The 23,142-nt window shown below is 42.5% G+C and overlaps 1 protein-coding gene across 1 annotated transcript; it reads right to left on the bottom strand.

Moving 5' to 3' along the window:
- Nucleotides 1-4,214: 4,214 nt before the first annotated feature.
- Nucleotides 4,215-13,511, bottom strand: LOC146176494 (uncharacterized). The gene is made up of 6 exons (XM_084580978.1): nt 13,369-13,511; nt 12,065-12,132; nt 10,458-10,571; nt 10,297-10,341; nt 7,683-7,733; nt 4,215-4,913 (listed from the first exon to the last, which is right to left on the bottom strand). The coding sequence occupies exons 1-6, from the start codon at nt 13,448-13,450 to the stop codon at nt 4,878-4,880; spliced, it is 396 nt and encodes a 131-aa protein (XP_084437104.1). The 5' UTR covers nt 13,451-13,511; the 3' UTR covers nt 4,215-4,877.
- Between the last annotated feature and the right edge of the window lie 9,631 nt (nt 13,512-23,142).

Below are 23,142 nucleotides of genomic sequence, written 5' to 3'. Positions count from 1 at the left end.
TTTGACCACCTGGAGATTTTTAACGTGCAGTGACATTGCACAGTACAGAAGCGCACTGCTTTTTTACTCCTTCGCAAATCGACAGCCGCGGTCGGGATTCCATTCCGCGTTTTTTGGTTCAACACTCAACTGCCCTAACGACCAAGCCACCTCGAAGGGGGTTTCTGCTTTGTGATCGATTCTTTCGAATTAGCAGGTTACTAGAAAAATTCACAAAACTCACCTGGAAGAAGCTGAGCTGAATGGCGTAAAGTGTGAAGTGACTCCAAGAGGCAGAGAGAGACGTTGAGCTAATAGCTTTCCAGAAAGAGACGTTCGCCGAATAGATGCCGATTCTCTTGTGAACGCCGACTACAGTGAATCCCTAGTGCTGCAGTATGACGTCCGTGCTTTATGATCGTGACGTGTTAAACATAAAACCGAAGGTGCGTGATTAAACGTCGTTTATGTCGCCGCTTGCAAACGCGGCCGCTCCTTACGCTCCTGTGCACTTGTGTTTCCTTCGAGGGAAGATCAGAGGCCACGGACGGCACTTTTCTACGCATACGCCAGTTGGCACCACTCTCGCAAATACTACCGCTCTCGGTATGAACACCCAGCCAGTAGCCAGACTGCGTAAAGAGGCAATTTTGACGGAACGTTCGCTGAATTCTGAGCAGCCTCCGTCTAGAAGAGGTGGAAAGCGCGGAGTTGTTTTCCGAACGACGACTATTTCACCACATTCACGCGGAGCTATAAGAAGGCTAGTTCCGTTCATTGGGGCGCGAACATGTGTGTGGCCTAGAACTACGCAACTGCTGCTGCATGGAACAGACATACGATCATGTCCGTACCATAAACCAGCGCCTCCTTTATTCTGGAGAAATGGACACAGGGCAATCGAAAGCCTCTTCGAACGGCAGCAGGTGTGGCACAGTCAAAGAACTACGTTCATGCCTTTGTGTAAGGCTTCATTTACCCTCCCGGCCGGCTCCTTATGCCCTCTACGGCAAAGCACACAACTCTTCAGGCAGAGTACGCAACAGCTGTTTCTGGTGCTTTCTTCAATCTTAGCCGCAGGCAACGCGGACACTTTCTCCCCTGGAACGGATGTCGTTTGAGCTACGAACAGTGTGTTTGAATGAAGGAAGGACACGCTACGCGGGAAGAACGGTACTGGGTTGGAGGTGCTTCTCCTGGAGAGACCAGTGTTCTCTGACTCATAGGTGTTGGTAAAATAGAAAAATAAGATTCCAGGAATAATTGGCGAGCACGTTGGTCTGTGTACAAAGTAGGTGCGCTGCATAAGATTGCCGCTCTGACTCTTTACTCGCACTCTTTTGAGGCGAAAGCCTTTCTTTGGCGCACGAGTGCCGGGACCAGTGTCTGTCACCAGAGAGTGCGCACACAAAACTGACTATAGAATAAAAATAGAAAAAGAAACTTATGGTCAATATCGAACTCCAACTCCTGCACGAGATGAGGACGCTACCGCGACACTTTTTATTTTCTAAACGTGGTATTTATTGCACTGAAAATATGCATATTTACATAAACTATTTAAAGTGATTTCATGAATCTAAAAAATGACACCTCAAAATGCATAGCGTCTTTTTTTATTGCAATAAAAATATGCAACATTTATACAAGAACCCTCAGTCTTATTTCGAAGATTGAAGCGGGGTAAAACCGCTTTTAGGGGATGCACAGTTCTCTTAAAGCGTAGAAAACGCATGACGCAGTTGAATCTGAGTTGGGGCGAAGACCTATGCATAAGCATAACCATCAGCAGTAGCAGCGACAGGTCATCAAACAACCAAACGTAGACACAAATTCTTTAGCATTATCGCGCGTAAGGACACTGAAGTGTCCTGAAAAATTGTTTTGCACTACAAATAATGATCTTCACAAGAGTAAAGAGCACTCAGCTGAGAGCTGTTTAAATATGCTGTTTACCTCTAATAATCAGAGCCCTTGTTCCTTAGTACCTTCTGCGAACTGTACCACCTGGTCTGGTTCACTTAGTATCCTCTTTAGACGCCGTATCAACCTAGCACAAAATTAGCTTCCGTAATTTAGTTTTAACCAAGCTTCTCGAAGAGCCGCTTATAATATTAGCACTGTAATGGCGCATAGGGAATGGCGTCATGGAGTATAGATTGATGCACTACAATAAAGGTCGCCTATATATGGATTCAGATTATATAATAGGGTGGATTTAGAACAACGTAGGTGTACAAAAGTGGACTGCAATGTACTGAAGGTGGATCGCGTTGACTTGCAATGAATTCAAAGTAGATCACAATCGATTATGTACGTATAGAAAGAATTACGGTTCATCACTAAGGGCAGTAGATTAAGGCTGAATTCTGGTTTCTGAAGAGTGGATTACATCGTATAAAGTTGGATTACAGTGGTCTGCAGGGCCCCTAAGAAGATTAAGTTGCACTGCTGGGACATAAGGGCACATTCTGGGGAATGAAGTGTGAATACCCTGGCATTAGCATTCATTTGGTTTTATTTAGATGGAGCAAGTTGAATTGCGGTATATGTGCCATGGTTTCTGGTGAAATGCTGTGGAATCGAAGTTTTAACAGGCTTCCCTTTTTTTTTTTTTTTTCATTTTGCAGGAGACAGAAAAAGCATGAGATGTTTTCCTTTCTGTGTTTTTTTTTTTTTCGAGGTTCATCCAGCCTCTGGCACAGCTCTTCCTGGTTAGTGAATGACGCCCACTAATCGCATTGTGAATTACACCTGAAGCAAAGTTTTGGTATATCTACAAGAAAGCGATCCACTTAAATATGAATTAAGCCCATGCAGAGCTAAGCAGTAAGTATGAGCCACATGCGTGACTGTCAGGAACAAGCGGCGTGGGCTGCAGTTCACTGGCGCAACGGCACGGTATTACCTGAGTGACCAACCGTAATCTAGAGCATATAAATTGTTCTTTGGCTCAAAAAAATACAAAGGCACACGGCATGGTTACAGCAGCGCAGCGTGAGATTTAGTGACAGCTTTGGTGTTATTTCAATGTACGATGTACTAAAGTTTAGAATTTTACCGTGACATGCATATGCTTATAATTATACCTCTATTAGTTCTATATTTCTGTCATCACTAATACTATTCGAACAAAGCAACTTATAGAGAACGGATGTCTAAATGTGGATCTGCGAAGTGAGAGCCTTCTAACATTGCCTTCTACTGCGCACATATGCGAGATCACAATACCTTCTATTTATCCATCATTTTCATCGAAAACCTTCCGATTGGTTCACGTGGTAACCACCTTTATGTTTACGAGAGTTCTACAAATACATTTCTAGTGGTGCTATGGTTGCTACCACCACCCCTGCAACAAGTACTCTTACCGCTACAATGAAGCGAAATCATTGAACAGACGTGTAGGACTTCTTGCTGCAAAAAACAAAAAAAAAAGGAAATACGAGATGGCTTTATTTAGCATTACGCAACGATTATGGTTTTGCATTAGGTCGTCCCTGATCTGTCAAATGCTGTTATTTTGTTCCTGTCTTACCTTCATCTGTTCGTATTATTTTGCCAAGCTTTCTTTAAAGGCTAAACATTATTTGCTTACCTTTGATGTGAAATTTAGTGTACTACGTGCTGAATCAGTCTTACTTATTTTGAAATGTTATTATGATATTCTTTGCTATTTATAGTAATCAATTTCACAAAACCCCTTTTCACCTTATTCTAGAAGCAGGCACATTCCGCCTCGCATTCATTTCTAACCTAAGAGGAGAGGAAGATCTCCCTCTCTGCACATTGCCATATCGTGAGATTGGCACATGACAGGTGAATCTTTTCTGTGCTAGGTTTGAGGTGGTGACAAGGTTAGACACCGGCGCCGTCTTATGTTCTGTTTCCAATGGGGCTCATAAAACACCAAAAAGCCCGCGCCGAACGAGTGTTCCCAGGACCGACAAAAAAGTTGACCAGCCGCAAGTCTACAAAAACGTAAAACATGTGGAAAACAAAGGGAATGGCGGCGATGTAAAAGTTGCCTGCAGCAAACTTGGAGATAAAAATAGGTGAACGCTGGTTCAGACCAGTTGGGGAGAAGTCGGCAGCGAAACCCGCCGCGTATGCATTTTGCCACTGTGTGTGAGGACGCACACTCTGCGCACTTTCAAGGCGCAAAATGCCGGAGCGTGGCACCTACTCGTGTTCCGAGGTTGAAAAAGAGGAAATGAGCGCCAACGTAACCTTCATTTTTTATTTGCCTTTTGTGTTAGCTGGAGTTTAGTTTAGCACAAAAATATTTTGAAAAGCAATGCATTTCACCACTTTTTTATATACGAAACTGGCAAGGAAACAGCAAAGGGAACTTTATCACAAAAACTCCATGGACGTGCCCACTGGCAAACATGCGCTTAGAGGCTTGGAACTTTTAAGAGATGTTTACGTAATGAAAGAGGAAGTTAACTGATAAAATATCCTGCACATTCCGTGTGGGAAGATAATAAATGCACGACAGGATAATTTTCCTTTCATTCGATAACGGACGACGATAACGTATCTACAATTTACCGCCGCATTGAGGATCTGGACTGTTTTTTAGGAGCTGACTATTTACTTTCCAAGCACGAAGAGCAAAACAATAACAAATCTGAACCCGGGGGTGATCGAAAAACTCTTGCGCACAAATAGTTCTCCACAACCACATACAGTTTTGGTCAGCAGAGTGTATTTTTGTAGTAATACATGAGCCGGTGCAAACCTGAAAATTTGGCATAGGCCGAATGCGGTTTACTAGTACTCTGGAAACGAGCATTAAAACATCCGAAAACGTCATATTTATTGAAAACACCCAGTAGCCTAACCATTATCAGAGGTCACGTCCACGTTGTCAACTTCATCCAGCCTTTCTCTGATCAGACTTCTATTCCCAGGACATGAAATTCGCATTCCTGAAACAGAAGAAACAATTGTGAGTTCGTGAAAAGTGTAAGCCCTCCTCTGAACCGCTTTAAAGCACTCGAAGACATTTCAACCTCCTGCAGGTGCCAAATACGTTAAGACTGTTTTTCAATTGGCCCTCATATTTAAACTCTTAATTATTGGAAAACACTCATAGATCGTCACAGTCTAGACCCCCCTCCCTCCACAGCTGCTTTTGTCGTACTATTAGCTCGTACACCAAAAGCACTAATGGAACCTCCTTCTTGCGCCATATTTCCTCTCTTCCATACCGAAATTGCGACGCCACCATTCTTTACGTGCCTTAGGTGTGGACTCATACAACTTCACTGTCCATTTACCATCTATCTGCTAGTCAATTTGGAAGCTAGTTTGCGCTATGTATTCGAAGGGACGGCATATGTTCATCTAATTGTTTGCCGTGGGATAAATATGTTTAAAACACCGAAAAGTTTCTACCACTCTTTTAAAAAAAAAACCTTAAGTGGAACCATGCCGAAACATGTGCTTTCGCTCGTCTAGACAGGTTTAGGGTGCGTCAAACCCCGGCTAACCTTTTTCATTCGGCATTCACAAGATTGATCAGGGGGTGACGCCTGACATGGTGTGAGTTGCCAGCGTTTCATATCTTGTTTGCAGAGTGCGATTAAATGGTCGGCCAAGCTAGTTTTCTTACAAATGCGCAACCTAGGAAGACCTCGGATCGAAAATCTAAAGCGTGAGGACGCTGATGACGTTTATTGTATGTACACCCTTTCAGTAGAGATTTTGCATCCGCTAGGTGTGGTGGGGCTCTAGCACGTCAATAGAGTCGTTGCACTTTCAGTCTGTCATTGGTACAGATAGACCAGAATGTAAGGATGCGGGGTTTCACGGGAAAGCTTTTAACCAAGTGAAAAATTAGCCACAAATAACCGATAGACTCTAGTAACTAGCATCAGTTTTCAAAAGTTACCGCTGCAAGGTTACGTGCCCTTTTCACTATTGACTGCCTGTAATGGCTGCACTTCAACGATCAATACATGCAACCGGTCATAAAAAGAGCATGCTGTAGGCCAGTTCGTGGGACATTGTAAAATTAAAACCGCGAAAACTTCAGGGTGGAGGCAAGGAGACAACACACGGCAGTGCTAACGACGAAGATTTGTTGTTGTTGTTGTTGTTGTTGCGACTGTAGGAAGAAGAAAAAACAATGCACGGTCCTGCTACTGGCTTCGTAGCTGAGCCACCTCTGCTGCCTCGTGTGGACAGAAGAGAAAATAGAGGAGAAAGGAAAAGAAGAGAGAAAGAAAGAAGCGCGTCGCAACTGCGCGTCTTATTAAAAATAAAAAACGCTCTTTCTAAACGAATCAGACGCGGATTAAATGCCAACAATGAATATATGGGAAGGTCTAAACATTAGCACACAAAGCAACTGCAAACGTCACGACGTAGGTGGCATGAAAGCACCGAAAAAAATGAAATCAACATCAAAGTCGGCGGAAACATGAGAAAGAAATGAAAAACTGCCAATACCGATCAGCATAATGATGGCATAAGAACTGGACAAATAAGAGACATTCAATGTCTTTTATGACAGTTGTTTTTGCTCCATTTCAATGTGTTTTTCGTGCCCAGTTTTCACATCATCCTTGAGCTGATTAATATTCGTTCTTTTGTATTTGTTTCTCACGTTTCCGCCAACTCTAGGTAGACTGTTTCTTTGGTCACTGCTTTAATGTCATCTACGTCTTGACTGTAACAGTAATGTTGGCAGTTTCTTTGTATGGTCATGTTTACACCCGATCACACAGTGACTGTTGGCCATTTAGGCCAGATGATGCATTTAAGGTGCGTGTTTCAATAAATTTCAACTGTCAACATCACCTTGTGTTGTCTCCTCGCCTCCATACTGGCATTTCCGCGGCTTTAATATTACAACCTCTCTAACCGTTTATGACCGTTATGGTGCAGACTGTTCAGTTAAGAGAGAATCAGAAATGTTAACGTAATTCGGATACAACTTGAATATTAAAATTGTCTTCATAACCCGACTTTGACCAATTTACTTCGGAGCGCGCTTCGATTATAACTCTTCTGTGCAATAACATAAAAGTATTTTTGTTTCAAAGGAGACAGCTTGCTCCGCAATAGATGCCTGGATTTACAGGGTACGAAATTGCCTTGAAATATTATGTGGTTTTGGACAGGAAAACTGTAGAATAAATCCTTCTAGTGCAGTCCAGCATGAGATCTGAGGCAACGTAACCGCGGTTTCATGATTACCAATGCACAAAAATGATTTCACGATAAACAAACTTAATGTCTGCTACAAACAAAGCTTGCACGGGCGAATTAGAAATGTTAATGCTCCCTGAAACGAAGCGAAACGCAGTTAAATACTTTCATCGTTATAACACTCGTGATAAAATTGGGACATTAGTCACGGATTTCAGCCACAAATCAATTCAAGCAGCTTTTGAGCAACTGACAGTCAAGTACAGAGCTACAGAGGTACAGGGGCAGACCTATGACAAGGCTTAACGAGCGAAGCTTAACTGGTGGTTGTTTTAGAATCAAGTCTAAAACCGCATCTGTTTTTAGTGGAGCCTTTACACTCTCCCAACCTACAGACTGGAATGCAATCTTAAACAAAATAAAAATCATAAAGGTCGACCTGCAAGGGCATCCTTTGTTGTTATGTGCTGCTATGAGAACAATGCTTACATTTACCACAGCACCAGAAGCACGAAAGGTAGAAAGAAGGTCAGTTAACTTACGAGTGCCTTTTTATAAACTGCAACGTCCCTGCTGTCCAATCCTGATGAATTCTGCGAAAGAAAGAATGACTATTATGAAGAGACTGTTTTCGCAAACAGTTGAGTAGTTCATTCTGTGATTAGCCTTATGAAGCCAGGTTAGTTACTAATCTTGAGACTGTGTACTCTTACAAGTATCTAGGTGTTTACGTTTCTTCTAACCTATCTTGGAAACCCCACGTTGACTATATTGTAAATAACGCAAACCGCATGCTAGGGTACCTTCGGAGAAATTTCTCTCGTTCATCCAGTTCTTTAAAATTATTGCTTTACAAAACTCTGGTACGCTCCAAATTAGAATATTCTGCATCTGTCTGGAGCCCTGGCATTGATTCACTCGTTTCCGATTTGGAAGCTGTGCAGAACCGCGCCTGTCGCTTCATACTGTCAAACTATCACCGAACAAATAGTGTAACTGCCATGAAATCAAGTTTGTCCCTTCCACTTCTATCTCACCGCAGATCAGTAGCATCATTATCCCTTTTTCATAAAATTTACCACAACAGCTACCTGAAAGAAAGATTACTAACAAGACCATCTTACATATCAGCGCGCATTGATCACCGCCATAAAGTTGGGGTTTCATCTAGTCACACAAAATGTTTCCATGACTCATTCATACCTAGAACTTGTGTCAGTTGGAATCACCTTCCCCATGATATCGCACGTATAACAGATAACGACGCATTTCGGAAAGCCATTGTTTTTCTTTGAATGTATATTGCTTGTTACTATGTTGTTTGCCCTTTACTTCCTGACAGTTTTTACTTATCCCCACTGCATTGTGAAGTTTTTTTTCCTTGTTCTTTTTGCGCATGTTTTTTATGTACTTGTAATGTATTTTCTTCTGTAACTTTGCTGTACGTACATCCTTATACTTTTATGTATCCCACTCCCCTCTGTAATGCCTCCGGGCCCTGAGGGTAAATAAATAAATAAATAAATAAATAAATAAATAAATAAATAAATAAATAAATGACGTAATTTGCGGACAGTGCGGTTATTGCGCTGGCGAATATAACACATACATACATACATACATGCATACATACATACATACATACATACATACATACATACATACATACATACATACATACATACATACATACATACATACATACATACATACATACATACATACATACATACATACATACATACATACACACACACACACACACACACACACACACATACATACATACATACATACATACATACATACATACATACATACATACATACATACATACATACATACATACATACATACATACATACATACATACATACATACATACATACATACATACATACATACATACATACATACATACATACATACATACATAATCACCCCTTGTTTAAAGGTTAACAAAATAAATTTCATCATGTGATAAAGCGCGCCTAAAACCTACTTTCCAACTCTTTGTTCCAACTCTTTGCTATATATATATATATACATATGTGCATGCGTGTGTATTGCAACGCATACCCGTCCAATAGGAGAAGAAAAATCAAATAACAAGAAAGGAAGTGGGCCAAAATGAGAGACTTAATTGTGCTTGGAGTGAGTTATATAAGTATGTCGTATGTTTATTACTGTCGAGGCTATTTAAAGGGTTATTTTCGAACTAACTTGCAATAAGCAAGATGATATTGCTTTATACTTCACCTTGGTCTAGTCACTAAATTACATTTTGATGTATGTTTAGCAACTATACTTAACAAAAAAATGGCATTCGATTCTTCAAGAAGAAGTACTTTGTGTACAGTTTCATGCATTAAATTTTGAAAAAGTGCATCTAGCGTGTTCCAGAGTCACAGTTTGAAAATATGCATGCCACTCATTAACACCTAAGCGGGATAATATGAAGCCTGAGCGGCACTAAAACCCGGCGCTATAAACCGAATTCGAACGAGACGAACGAATTCAACTATAAAAAATTTGATGTCCAGCCACTAGAATAAGTCTAATAGTTCGTGAGCTATGCTGACTGTTTCGGCCTTTTTGTTGAAAAAGGGCGATTTGGCGGAAAAAGATACCAAACATATATGCATAGGAGTGAACTACATTTCTTATCCACCTGTTTTTGGAGAGCCTAAAATATATTAAGAATATTTGGCATTGTTTACTGATTACCAGTTATTTGGTTTGGTTTGTGGGGTTTAACGTCCCAAAGCGACTCAGACTATGAGAGACGCCGTAGTGGAGGACTCGGGAAACATCGACCACCTGAGGTTCCTTAACGTGTCCTGACATGGCACAGCACACGGGCGCCTTGCCTTTCGCCTCCATCGAAAAGCAGCCGCCGAGGCCGGCATTACCAATTATTTATTCATCCTAATACTTTGCTGCTGCAAATGTCATTCTAAGCGCACTACAATAAATAGATTAACCAAATAAGGGGACTGTCCTAAAGTGAATAAAAAAACGCAGTTAGAGCCCTTGGTAACGTACAGTAATCATTTACGGCCACGAAAGCACTGATATTAGTGTTTTTGCGCGCTTTAGTAATCTTCCCGAGCACAGGATATGGACAATGACTGTGTTGTTGGTCGAAACACTCACCAGCAAGTCGTCTGTACCTAGCATGTCTGCCCAGCATCTATAAAACTGGATGAAAAGAGATCAGTTTAAAATACTGCAATGACAGATAAGTTCATTGGGATCACTGGGGTCACAATTGTCACAATTCTGGCACGTAGCCAGAGAAGTGGCACTCCGCTTACCAAAGTGTTGAAGTGCTTGTCCGCACACCGGTGTGCCCAAAGCTCCGCTAGCGTTGAGCCCGGCACCAGCTTTGCTGCGCAGAGCTCTTCGTACCTCTCGCTGATCTTCGATAGCTATACAGAAAAATATGTAATTGTCTGTTAACTGCAGTTAGACAACTTGGCACACACGTGCAAAAAATATTCAGTTTCATAAACGCTTTTATGGAGGCAATTTACTGAGGTTTATTTTTGGTAAGTGGACATGTTGTTAACTACTACTATTCGGAAGGCATTTACAGGGCCTCCATTGAACGCAATACAAGAGGCAGGGTCAGTTACCAGCTCTTTACCCTGTTTATTGACCTCTGGTGACCATTTATTGCAGTGGGGTTCCAAACATACGGGATGGTTTTAATATATGAAATTGCGGGGATTTATTTAAAGTTGCGTGTCAATTATCATTCTGTAGTATCATCTAGGTATTAATGAGCCTTTAACGGTCCACCTAATAAAGCCCGTTTTGGCCTGCCTGAAGCCAAGGTTTCAGAATAGCAAGCTTTCTTACTTGTTTCTTGTACTTGAGCTGCGAAAGCTCGCTCCTTTAGATATTGTGTGTTTTCATGAACGCAGTTAATTCCTCTTAGTACTCATAATCTAGCCGAAATAAAAGTTTTGGGAGCTGAAATCAGGCGAGATTTTAGGCAAGCCTTCCATTATGGGAAACTTGTCAACACTAAATACCAACAAGTGGAGGAAATTAGGTCTTGTGCGCTTGTTACAATACCGAGCCTCAACCAGCGACTCTCTGCAAATCGCTATTGCCCCGTGTTGCTATTCGATGTCTCAGATGGACTATTTTTATTCTCATTCTAAAACGTATCGAGACAATGTATTCTGTTGACAATGTATTATAACGTCATTTTTTTTTTCTATCACCAGCCTTCATTCTAAGATAGGTTGTGGCGGAAATAAATTATCTACAACAAAACGCCTTGTCCTCGTCAATTTACTCCGCATTTTACAATGCACATGAGTGCTTTAAGGAACTCTGTTTGGTTATTTCTATTAAACAAATAGCCCTGTGCAATTTGTGCGCCTGATCATTCCATTTACAATGCTTTTGTAGATAAAGTTATTACATTCAAAATTCCCCTCGTTCCATTTACAATGCTTTTGTAGATAAAGTTATTACATTCAAAATTCCCCTTCATAGTGGATCAACATCGCTCAGATTTTCTTGTATGTGGAGCGAACGTCGACTGTAATTCCTTCGCAATTTTCGGATTGCGAGAGGAATTTTTGAATCATCCATGATGTTCTTATGCAGGAACCTGTTCAGCAGTTGTGGATAGATGCGCACTGGAGGAATAGAGGGCGCTGAAAATCAAGGCGGACGAAACTTCTTACAGGCATTCATAATGCCATCAAAAATACCTTTATACTGTCCGCAATAATAGAATACTGTTATAAACAAAGCTTTAAAATTATTCCTGTTTATAGAAATAAACCTCATGTTGAGCCGCTGTCATGCAGAAAATATATCAGCGTTAGCGTATCTCATTACAACGTGTGACGTGAGACTGGCTATTTGCGAGGAGTGAATGGTTGTGCAGAGGCCATGTTACCTTGTCCAACACGCTGTTATTGCTGAGCTCCGGACCATTGCAGTTGCGAAGTTCTTCTGAAAGGTGTTCTGGGAAAAACGCATAATGATTTGCTTGGAGCAATCGACATATGAATTGAGCGAGAAAAATTTTAGACAGGATTATTTGTTCAATTTACATAAAATAGTTTATTTCCACATTTCTATACTGGCCTCCACTCTGCAGAAAAGTTTGCTTTCCAGGGTTGCCACCCAGCCAGCAACCTACGCTGCCGCGCACATCTCCCACCCTCGTGCTGTCGACGTGGGCTAAGAATTTATTTTGCTGAGTTTTTCCCAGCTTCCTCCATCCTGTACTGATGTCGTGTCGCCTTGCTCGTCATGCATCCGGTAAAACAGTAATTGCATTCAGAAGAATGCGATGTAGATGATTTCAAGCATCCGTCGTATATAAATTTTGTTAGCATAATGTATACCTGTTATTTGCGGAAATGCTGGTGGAGGTGACCATGGCATTCTTCAAATGTTAAAAGACATCTGACAAGCCTCAGTCACCAGCGAATAAAGTGGAGAAACTTGTCCGGATCTTGCTTGTTCCTTCACTGAGACATTGAAGTTAAAAATAATCTGAGAGCTATAAATTGGAATGCATGTTGTGCTTAGGTTTCTAGTATATTGCCATATTTGCACGCCATTGGTGAAGAGAAATAAATAGTGTAGTTACATATTATCGCAGTTACGACGCTGTGTCTGTTATTTACTACTGTGCAAATCTAATTGCCACTGCTCTTCACTGTGCAAGAGAAACCCGTCTATGGTATGTAGCGGTATTTTGTAAATTTAGGCAACCGTCATTGCAGCCCGTTATTGAAACAATCTCTGCTGTAGCCTGAACTGAGTGGCATCGTAGCGGATACCTCCTTCTGGGTCGACTACTGGGCAGAGATTATTGCAAAAAATTACAACCCAGTTCCTCCAGCTATGGGTGAGAGTACTTTCTACCGTAATAATTAAATGCAGATCATACATAATATCCCTTCTGCCTCGAGTAGCAACCAATATAAGTTTTATGATAACAACAGCTGGAATTGACTATCACCGTTTCGACAAAAAGCTCTACTCGTTTCGATGGCCCTGTTAACTGCGGCATGTACATCTACTCCCAAACAACAGTGTATAGGTCACGGCTGGAAAGAAAGGGTGTTCAAAAAAATTACCACTGCCGAAAATGGAACTCAATGAAGGTTCCTTATTTCAGCAGCCTAATAACATATATATAATACAGCAACAGAGAGAAGTGCTTATTAATGATGAACACGAACTTACCTTGATGCGGGCATATTCGTATTTGACAGGCAGCTAGAGAAAGGCAGCAGCTTACGAAGGCTAAAGCGACAACAGAATTCATGGCTGTAGTTCAGGACGCACAACTGCAATTGTCAGAGCAACCGTGACTCTAGCCTCGAAAGCAGTGCCTCGGAGACTGTTTCGACTTGGATCCTTTCCTGCTGCCTGTGTTCTGCGCATGCCCAATGCTGGCGGAGACACGTCGTACGCGGATGGTTTACTTCGACGGCGAAGAAACAGATCGGGCTGGGGGGCGGACGCTCGGTGTACGATAAGCGTCCCAACGAAATTTGAGCACCTTCGAGGGGAGGCCTTCGACTTAAGCCAGTGGCTCCAGGGTGTGTGTGAGCAATATAGAGGTTGGTGCGGAATAATAGCTCAGTAACCTAACGGAAAAAAGCTGTACTCTCCAAAGCAGCTTTGGAAACTTCCCCGCGTTTTCGAAGCCAGCGCAGACTACAGACGTCAGATTATAACAATCAGCAGTTCCACGAAATCCGGCTGTTGTCTGAAAGTTGGTCTTGGTAGTTTCAGCGTGGAAGTGTGCTATTTCATAAATATACATCATTATTTGTCTAACGGACAAGATTTTAAAGTTATCGAGAACGACTTGGCAGATTCAGCCTTCTTCGCATCAGCGCCCGAGTAATCCGAGCATTCACCTCATGTACTGGATGTGCGTTTCCTGGTCCTTCGCCGCCACCACACAGTCAGCGTTTATCAAACGGGCAGAAATGCTGCCCCGTCCGTTTGGTCGGCTACTGCGGGGTTTAAAAATCAAAAATGCGGGCGCTGAGAGTACGTCGCTGAGCGCAAAGAGCTATTTGACGGTGCGCTCTTTGACTCAGCTGGTCTTTCGTCTATAATAAAATCGTCTTCAGCGTCCACAGCATATGGTCGCAGCGCAACTAATTGAGGTTCTAGCACTGGAGTTAAAAAGTGCCGAGTCCACAGTTATCCAAGAACCACATGAGTATTATGGCAAGCTTGGCGCCAACCAACGCTTGTTCGAGCATGCTACAGCAATTTAGCCTAGTTTAAAAACAGACTGCAAATAACACAGTTTATATTGCAGAATTCGCGTTTGAAGACAGCAGAAAGCGAAGTAATACCGCTGTCACACGGGCATTTCGAAGGCCCTCGAACCGACTTCCTATCGACTCGAAGGCCTTCGAAAGCTGCCACACGGGCGTTTTCAATGGTCATTGAGTCGATAGTCTATCGAGTCAACGGAACAGCTCAGAACTCTATCGAGATCTCGAAGGCCTTCGAACGTCGCGCAATGTTGCTAGCGTTGACTCGAGGAGCGTCACGCACACACGTGCACAGCGCGTTTACGATACAAAAACGTGAACAAGCGTTATTATTTTATATCTTTAATTTACGCGGTAAAATATTAATACCCGTAATAATTTGAAAATAGTATCGCTCTTTTTTAGGCGTATTATTTATGTACTCTTCTCTACTACTGTAGCATGCGCCGCCGAGAAAAACAAACACAATAAAAAGCACAATCGTATGAACGCCAACGCGTTAAAAAAAAAGTTGTCCTTGACTAACAACTAAACACCTGCAGTTACTATAAAAAGGTAACAATTATATTTTATTTTGCATTTATAGAAAAATTTTATTTCCTTAAGCAAAACCGAAAGCAACGATAGTGGCGCCATAAAAGTTTGGCGCCATACATCAGAACTATTTCAATAGCCTTCGAGTTTTGCCGTGTAGCAGCGGCACAACTCCTTCGAGTTCGATCGCGATTGAAAATCTCGAAGGCTATCAACTCAATCGCCTTTGAAAATGACCGTGTGACTGGGGTATAAAATATATGTTCTTAGAACAGCGACAACAGTATGTCATCATACAAACATCATCACCTGTCAGGCGATGCCCACTTCAGGGCAAAAGCATCTCCTATGACTCTCCAATAGCCCGGTATTGTGCTAGCTGCATCCACTTGACATCATAATTTCGGTCACCCACATGATGTTCTGCCGCCCCGTGCTACGCTTTAATTTGCTTAGCTTTGATTGATCGTAGAACTTTCATTTCCATCAGAAAGAAGGCACCTTCCTCCCCGAACTTGGAGCGCAGGCCTGGAAGAACGAGGAGTAGTGGGCCCAGGGATTAGAGGCTGGCGCTGCAGGCTGCCCTTGGCGTTTTGCTGCCGCTTACGCCAGATAGACGGTGCTTCACCGGATAGAAGAGTTCAGTTCAGTCGTTCAGTCGTGTCCGACTTTTCGTGACCCTATGGACGATATCACGCCACGCTTTCCGGTCTCTCACTATCTTTCTAACATCAGATAACTTCATCTGCAGTGAATTGAGGATGCCATCTAACCATCGCGTTCGCTGCCTACCCGTTCTCCGGTGACCCTCAACCTTTCCCAACATCAAATATTTCTCCAGCGACTCCTCTCTTCTCATCAGATGACCAAAGTAGCCGAGCTTTAACTTTAGAATTTGACCCTCCAATGAGCGGTCAGGATTTATGGTCGACAATATCGACTGATTTGATTATCTGGCAGTCCAAGGAACGTTCAAGAGTCTCCGCCAGCACCACAATTCAAACGCGTCAATTCTTCGGCGGTCAGCCGTCTTTACAGTCCAACTCTCGCACCCATACATCACAACTGGAAAGACCATAGCACGCGTTATACGGATCTTAGTTGGCAGTGTAATGTCTCTACTCTCTACTAGGCGGTCAAGGCTAGCCATGGTTCTCTTTCCCAGAAGCAGGCGTCTCCTAATTTCATGGCTGCAGTCTCCTTTCGGGGTAATCTTGGAGCCCAAGAAGAGAACATCTGTCACAGCTTCCACTTGTTGTCCCTTGATGCTACAGAACTTGATAGGGCAAGGCGCCGTGATCTTTGTCTTTTTAATGTTCAGTTTAAGCCCAAACACCCACCCACCGGTAAAATGGATAAAATGGGATAGAAGAGTCCGCGCTGCTCAATGAAACTAAAGTTCCACAAATTGCGGCGCGCCCTAGACCACTGCAACCTACTGGAAGCTATAGTATTTTGTTACTTCTGCAACGTTAACTATCCATAAAAATATTGCGCTTATTTTTTTGCTCAAGGGAAGGGAGTGTCAAAGTAGAATTTTGAAATACGGCGACCTACATTGTTTCCATGACGCTAAGGTTTGCGTGGATTTATTTATTGGCTACCGAAAGCGTCCGCGAATTATAACAGTAGCCAAGTGATAGGGCGTAAATTTGAGCGCTCCACAACCAGTAAAGTAACGAAATTTTCTTATCTCTGCGACGCTATCCTGAGCGGGTTTTGGCGCTGAGCAATAGTATTGAGAGGTGCGCTAGAAAACTGCTTAAGCGCCATAGAAACAGAGCGGACTCTGTATTTTCCTTTCGTTGGAGAAACCTTGTTACTCTTAGCTGTCATCGGTTGTCCCTTCTTCGAATTACATGTCCCATCCATGTCCACCTCTTTATTTCGAGTAGAATGCAATTAACTCGAGTTTGTTTTCTGACCTTCTCTGCACTCTCCCTGTCTTTTACCGTTGTTCTGGAATTTGCTTAGCAAGGCTGTGTCAACCATCGAGTCACTGATTGCTGGGGCATTTTCCAGTTAAAATAAATAAAATAAAGAAAAGCCCATTGTTCCGACAAGCATAATGACGTAAATAATGGTAGCGCAATCCCACTGAGCAGGAATGGTATGGAAATGCTTTATTGACACTGTTTTAGTATTCAAATATCTGGTAATACTAAACGTTAGCAAAATTGCTTTGTTTCCGAAAAAGAGTGGCTGTGCCGCACTTAATTTTTAATTTTGTATTTTAAGCGCATTCTAAGTCGTGTGGCAGATACTAAGCCCCATATTTTAAGCACTAAAAATTAAATTAATAAGTCTTAAAAATGATTTTAGGTCGCAAATAATATCTGCACTAGAAATAATTAAGGGGCATAGTTAAAACCCTTAGGGCCACTCCCAGGTTCAAGTCAGAGCCATACTGAGAAAGGACTCACCTTTCCGTTCCGTTCCAGGTCCGTTCTGATGCCGCTAAAGAACATGTGTTCTTCAAATCCGAAGCGTGGTTTAACAGCGCTCTACGAAACCTTCCCCCGACTTTTGCAGGCTCTTTGCTCGGTGAAGATGATGCAACGGCTCTGTCATTCGCCATGGTATTGACGGTCGCTCTTCGACAAGATATCCATGTGTCATCGCGTGGGATCTTGAGCGTTGCAACGCCGCCTTATGATTCACAAATCAGGAAAAAGGGGTTGCAGAAAGCTTAAAAAGTTTACGTTTGTAAAATGTTCTCACCCGAGAGTTATGAGAAATGATGACGAAGCTAGAATAAAAAGGTCGTTCAAACTCGCGACTTTTCTGCACGTTACAACGATGCAGGTAGTCGAATACAACATAAATTCATTTTGTACCAACAAGTACTAAACACCCATAATGCTTACCAGCTTACCCAAAATTCGAGTTTTGATTGCATGAAACTCTTTATCCTTTCCTTCGATTCCTACTGTGTTAACGTCTAATCGGGCATTCAAAAACCTTCATGGTGACAACTTAATTTTCACCCTAGCTTAGGCAATACCTTAGCACTGCAATTTCGTTATCTACATAAAACTTTCTGTAACACTTACTAACTCTATTCAAGTTTAAAACCAATTCACGGACTATAGGACTCTCAGATTCCTTATTGACAGCAGCCTTCGAATTCCTGGTAGCGGCAGTCAATATTCTTTAGGCAGCACTCAACATTGCGTAATTCTCGAATGCATCCCACATTCCGTCTATCCTGACAAAGCTGGTGAGATTCCAATGTGGAAGGATAGGTCTGCAGTTAATTGGGAACCAACTTCAGGATTGTGGGACAGTTTCTGGAATAAAGAAAGTGTTGGATATTATACGATAGTTTTGCACTAGCTGATGGCAATGTTCTAAGCTTCTGATGCGTGGTATAAATTTTGCTTCTGGAGGCACCAGAGTTGCATTCCTGTACTGATCAAGACTGCCTTGAATAGAAGAAAACGAAGAGTTAGCGGCCATCTTAACAAAAAGAAACCGATGATAAAATATATCGTGAAGTTTAAAAATTTATTTCTAGAGAACAGAGATAACGCAAATAATTACAAGTCCGAAGATTCCGTTCTTTATCTTCATTTATTTTTATAACGTATTCCTAATATATACTTTCCTAATTTATAGTTAATTGTACCAAGCTTTATGATATGTTATGAACATATAGATTGCAGCAGCCTAAATGTCCGATGGGAATAACAGTGTCCTGTCTTCTTAATTTTTTTCTCGTTTCGGCGCTGTTATTCCCATGAGTATATGCCAACAATCTCCGTTTTACATTTATACTAAGTTTCTGATACGTACAAAGATTGGAAGCATCGCTGTTTTCATTTCCACAAAGAGAAAAAAGGCCGTGTAAAGCCACATGTTCGGTATAATCTCTTCCGGCCTTAGTTCTAATAAAACGAAAACGGTTCATTCAAAGAGGCGTAGCATGGTTGTCAACAATTATTCAGGATCGCCAGCAACCATCCTCAGCTTGCCAGAACCTTTTTGTTATTCTTAGGAGGACGGGGAGGAAGCAAGTTTAATGAAACACAGTAATAATCGTCGAAAATGTCCAGGTCCAAGGTCACTAAGGCCAACTGGTTTTTCAGCTGGTCAGAGGTTAACCAAGCCCGCCACGTTGGGGGAGAAAGTTGGTGGATTGTTAGGTGACTGAATTGCAACAGGGCAGGAAAACGTGCAGTGTTGTAAGTCAGCGTAGGGTTCTGGACATTTCGGGCATGCTGGAGAACGTCAGATTCGGTAAAGAAACGATCGGGCAAGAGAAGGAATTTATTTAGCTGTATGCGTCAAAAATGCGCATTTCCGTGGTATCGAGGGATTTATCCGGAAGAGGAGGTGTACGAAGAGTTTCTCCAGTGTTTTCATAAGAAGACTGATTTCTTTTTGTAGTGAAGAGTAGCGTACCATGTGCGTGAATTAGGCCAGGATATTTCAGGTGCTCGGTGCTGAAGTTCGCGGGCGAGGCGATGCACTACCTGGTTGCCTAGTATTCCAGCATAACCAGGTATCCACCTCAGTGTGACAGTGTGGGCTAGTAGTTTGGTAGGAGCTTTGCGTAGTTCATCCTGTAGCTCTTCAGGAATGTGACCCGTAGGAATGGTGCATATGATCTCCATTCAATCAGTGTATATGGTATATCTTGAAGGGTTAAGAGTGCTAGTCTTGAATGCTGGCGACTATTGCGCAGGGTCTAGAGAGTCGCGGTAGGAAGAGGATAAGGAATAAGGAGGAGGTAAGGGCCGAGGGTGTGCGTCACTATCTCGCTGTCGCTTTCATTGGGTAAGCAGGCACTCCGACTTTAGTTCGTGATGCATCTGTATAGACGATCACCAAATCAATAGGATGAACATGTTTGAGCGGAGCGTCTACCGGGGTTAGTATCGGCTGTAACACTTTTTTAAAATGGGGGTTACTCTAGAGGCTATCTGGGAGTGGGCAAAATGGGTTAACAATAGGGAGGTCGATATGTTTGAGTGCAACTTGTTGAAGTATCCAATGACCTTGTTTGGTGTTAGAAATACGCGTCATTTCCAGGCCTCAGTGTTGTGTGAAATCTCCCAGGAGCAAAAACAACCCTGTAGAGTACAGGCGCTGAGTGCTGTCGTGCAATGTCTCCTTACGCGGGCTGTCCTCGTCTGTATGCAGCAGAAGGGGGGAGGGGTGCGAATAAACTTGATCTGGCGATGTTCATCATGCTGCACTACCTGCCAGCTGTGACGGGCGATATGGATTCGGCTGCTTAGGTTTTGTTCAGCTGCAATACTTAACGGTCAGAATGTCGGAATAGCAACACGCTGCAGCCCACACGGTGGGGCCACGAATATCCAGGGAGATGCTGTCGTGCACCTCACGGCTTCGTGAGAGTGCTGCAGCCCGAGGACAGGGCAGGTCCAGAGGGGCCCGGACTTGGTTCAATAAGCAGACAAATTCCCAATTCTCAATACTATTCTAAACAGTATATCACTCTATAGCGAATCTTTTTTTTTTCAAGCACCTGTATTTATGTGATGTCAATTACTTGGTTTTATGATGTCATATGAGTGACACTTTGCTATGTTTTGATTAATTAGTATCACGTGTTTTTGTGTACGCTACATCCAGGGCCCCATCAGGCTAGGTTAGTTTCTTTTGTTGATCTCCCCAAGGCATCTATGTATAGAAATATGCTGAATAAAATAAAGAAAGAAAGGAGTAAAAAAAGAGAGAGAAAAAATGAAAGAGAGAAAGATGGAAGGAAAGAAATATATAAAGAGAAAGAAGAAAAACAAAGGAAGAAACAAAGAAAAATAGAAAGAAAGCTAGAAAGCAAGAAGGAGTTTGCTAATTTGCTGTTAGTTTCCCTCAGTACGAAGAACTCATCACCCAGCCGCATATGCGTTTGTTTGCAATACCAAAGCGACCTTGTGGGGACCTTGCGACTGGGGCAAACCAAGCCTATAGGTTCCGGGTAAGTCGCCTTCGGCCTCAAAAAATGAAAATCGTTAGCGGCAATGTAGCCACATGGCGTGGCTAGCAAGCCTGAAACATGATAACGGGCTGATGCACTCAGTACTGAAGTAAATCGTACCCATATATTAGCAGCCCAGCGAAATAGCTGCACTATTCAGAGTGTTGTACCCTTTGCGTACCTCTGTAGGTGCAGATCCCAACAAAATAGCGGAACTATTCAGAGTGTTGTAACCTTTGCGTGCCTCTGTAGGTGCAGGTCTAGTGAACTGCGAACAAAATACAGATTCCAAACAAGTTTGATTAATGTTCCTACGAACACCAAGAATGGGGATTTTGGAACGTAGCCATCGTACATTTTAGTTAGGAAGCGAAATAAGAGGAACAAATCCGCATTTGTGTTGTCACAGTGACGCTGGGCATTTTGTATGAGCCCTACTACTTTGTATGAGGGCGGAAAATCTCATCATGACACCAAAATTCATTTTTCTGGTTCTTCTGCATACGGTTGGGCTGGCGGACTCTTGTTTAGTGGACTGGAATCCGCGAACACAGCCCATGTTAGTGAACCTGTCTCCAACTCTAGGACGCCCGGCGAACGACGCGGTGTGACGGCGGGAATACGCTCGGAGGCTGAAGGCCGCGCATTCGGCTAAGGATATTGGAGATTGCCCACCGGCTGTTGAGCCCTGGAAAGAAGCTTGCCTGGATTTGGTCACTGGAATATTTATCACTCTGTTCCCATTCCTATCCGACTCCCTTAACCCTTCTTGACAACCTCAATCCATTTTTTTTTTAAATTTCCAATCTTTTCAACTACTCTCTCCGTGTCCAGATCGCCGAGACGTTAGCCCGCCCAATTCTTTCGGCGCCCTCGAACACTTTATCCTTTGGATGCAGAAATAGAACTTGTACTTCAGAAGCAAATTTTTTGTCATTTGATTGGATTTAGCCTGTTGTACGCAAATGGTACGGGTAGGAACCAACTTAGTTAACATTCTTTGTTTCAGATCCCGGCATATTTTATGTCCTCGCACTCGTCCCGGTTAAGCGCTTTCAGGCCAATACACGTATTTAGGCCAGGACTTCCCTGCTATTTTCAACAAAGACAGTTCATTGAGACAGCTGCAATAAAAAGCTTGTCATGATATCTAAAAGTAGGGCTTCTGGCATACAAAAGTGACGGCAGTGGCGCTACTCTATACCTTACTCTAAGCTCTGAACTGGTTTCTACAAGGTATTTTGGATAAAATAAGGAAATAAATAAGATTACTTAACCCAGCGATAAGAAGTAACTGCTAATTAACGCGAGACAGGCAAACTGAACCCGAGTGTGTATCCAGCATATATATCGATTGTATTGCTACCTTTGGCTACGTTGATGCCTGGTGTGGTACCAAAGTTGCATACAACGAGAAGAACATAACAGTTCGAGTAAAATATGTCTTTTTCCTGCCATTCATAAAGCGCATCACGTTCATAGTACAAAAATAAGAAGGCTATTATCACTGCTTTCGAGCAAGTGGCTTGTAGCTCAGAATCGAAAGGTGGCAAAAAAACTACTCAAACTTATTGTCGCCCTTTTCTCTCGAAAGCAACATTAGGACACTATTCTAGCAGTTAAAATTTTTAATTGTTAGCCACAGGTGCTTAGCGTGGAATAGTTGGTTGCCACAAGAACGTGGTGGTCCTCGACATACGCCAACTTCAAGCTGTCCACTGTACCGATTGATACAGTTGTATCACGTTATATTGAGCGAAGGAGCAACACACCCTTGTACAGAGCGATGCCAGTGCTCGTTAAAGAATACAAGGTGGTCCAAATCTCCGGAGCCCTTCACCACGCTTTCACTCATAGCCTGAGTGGTTTGTGAATTCAACGCACAAAGCAAAGCAATTATACAACAAGATAATGACTGTGACTACACGAGGCTCTCGATAGCGAAGACTAACAGTATATGATAAAGAGGGAATAAAAAAGAATTTTCAAGGAGCTTTAGTGAAATAAAGCCTGATATTAAAGGTAATTTATCAGTGTCCTCCGCGATACACTGCTCCTTTCTTTACGTGGGCCCCATGTAAATGATCCCCCCCCCTCCCCATAACAATGCCTTCGGATGCTGCAAGTATTTAAAATAAATAAATAGTACTCAAAGCCATTGAAGGCTACAACTCACTACGACATTAAGGACTGTCTCTTTTAGCCCGTTCAGGATTATTTTGCTGAAGGAACTGCATA

Source organism: Amblyomma maculatum, chromosome 10 (assembly GCF_055883805.1).
Source record: "Amblyomma maculatum isolate TAMU_Amacu chromosome 10, ASM5588380v1, whole genome shotgun sequence".
Taxonomy (NCBI): Eukaryota; Metazoa; Arthropoda; class Arachnida; order Ixodida; family Ixodidae; genus Amblyomma; species Amblyomma maculatum.
This window is presented reverse-complemented; position numbering and strand designations above follow the sequence as displayed.

Coding starts and splice junctions, on each gene's coding strand:
- LOC146176494 (XM_084580978.1), bottom strand. CDS start 13,450: ATGAATTCTGTTGTCGCTTTAGCCTTCGTAAGCTGCTGCCTTTCTCTA. Junction 12,133..13,368: donor ACGAATATGCCCGCATCAAG/GTAAGTTCGTGT, acceptor CGTTTTTCCCAG/AACACCTTTCAGAAGAACTT. Junction 10,572..12,064: donor ATAACAGCGTGTTGGACAAG/GTAACATGGCCT, acceptor TTTTCTGTATAG/CTATCGAAGATCAGCGAGAG.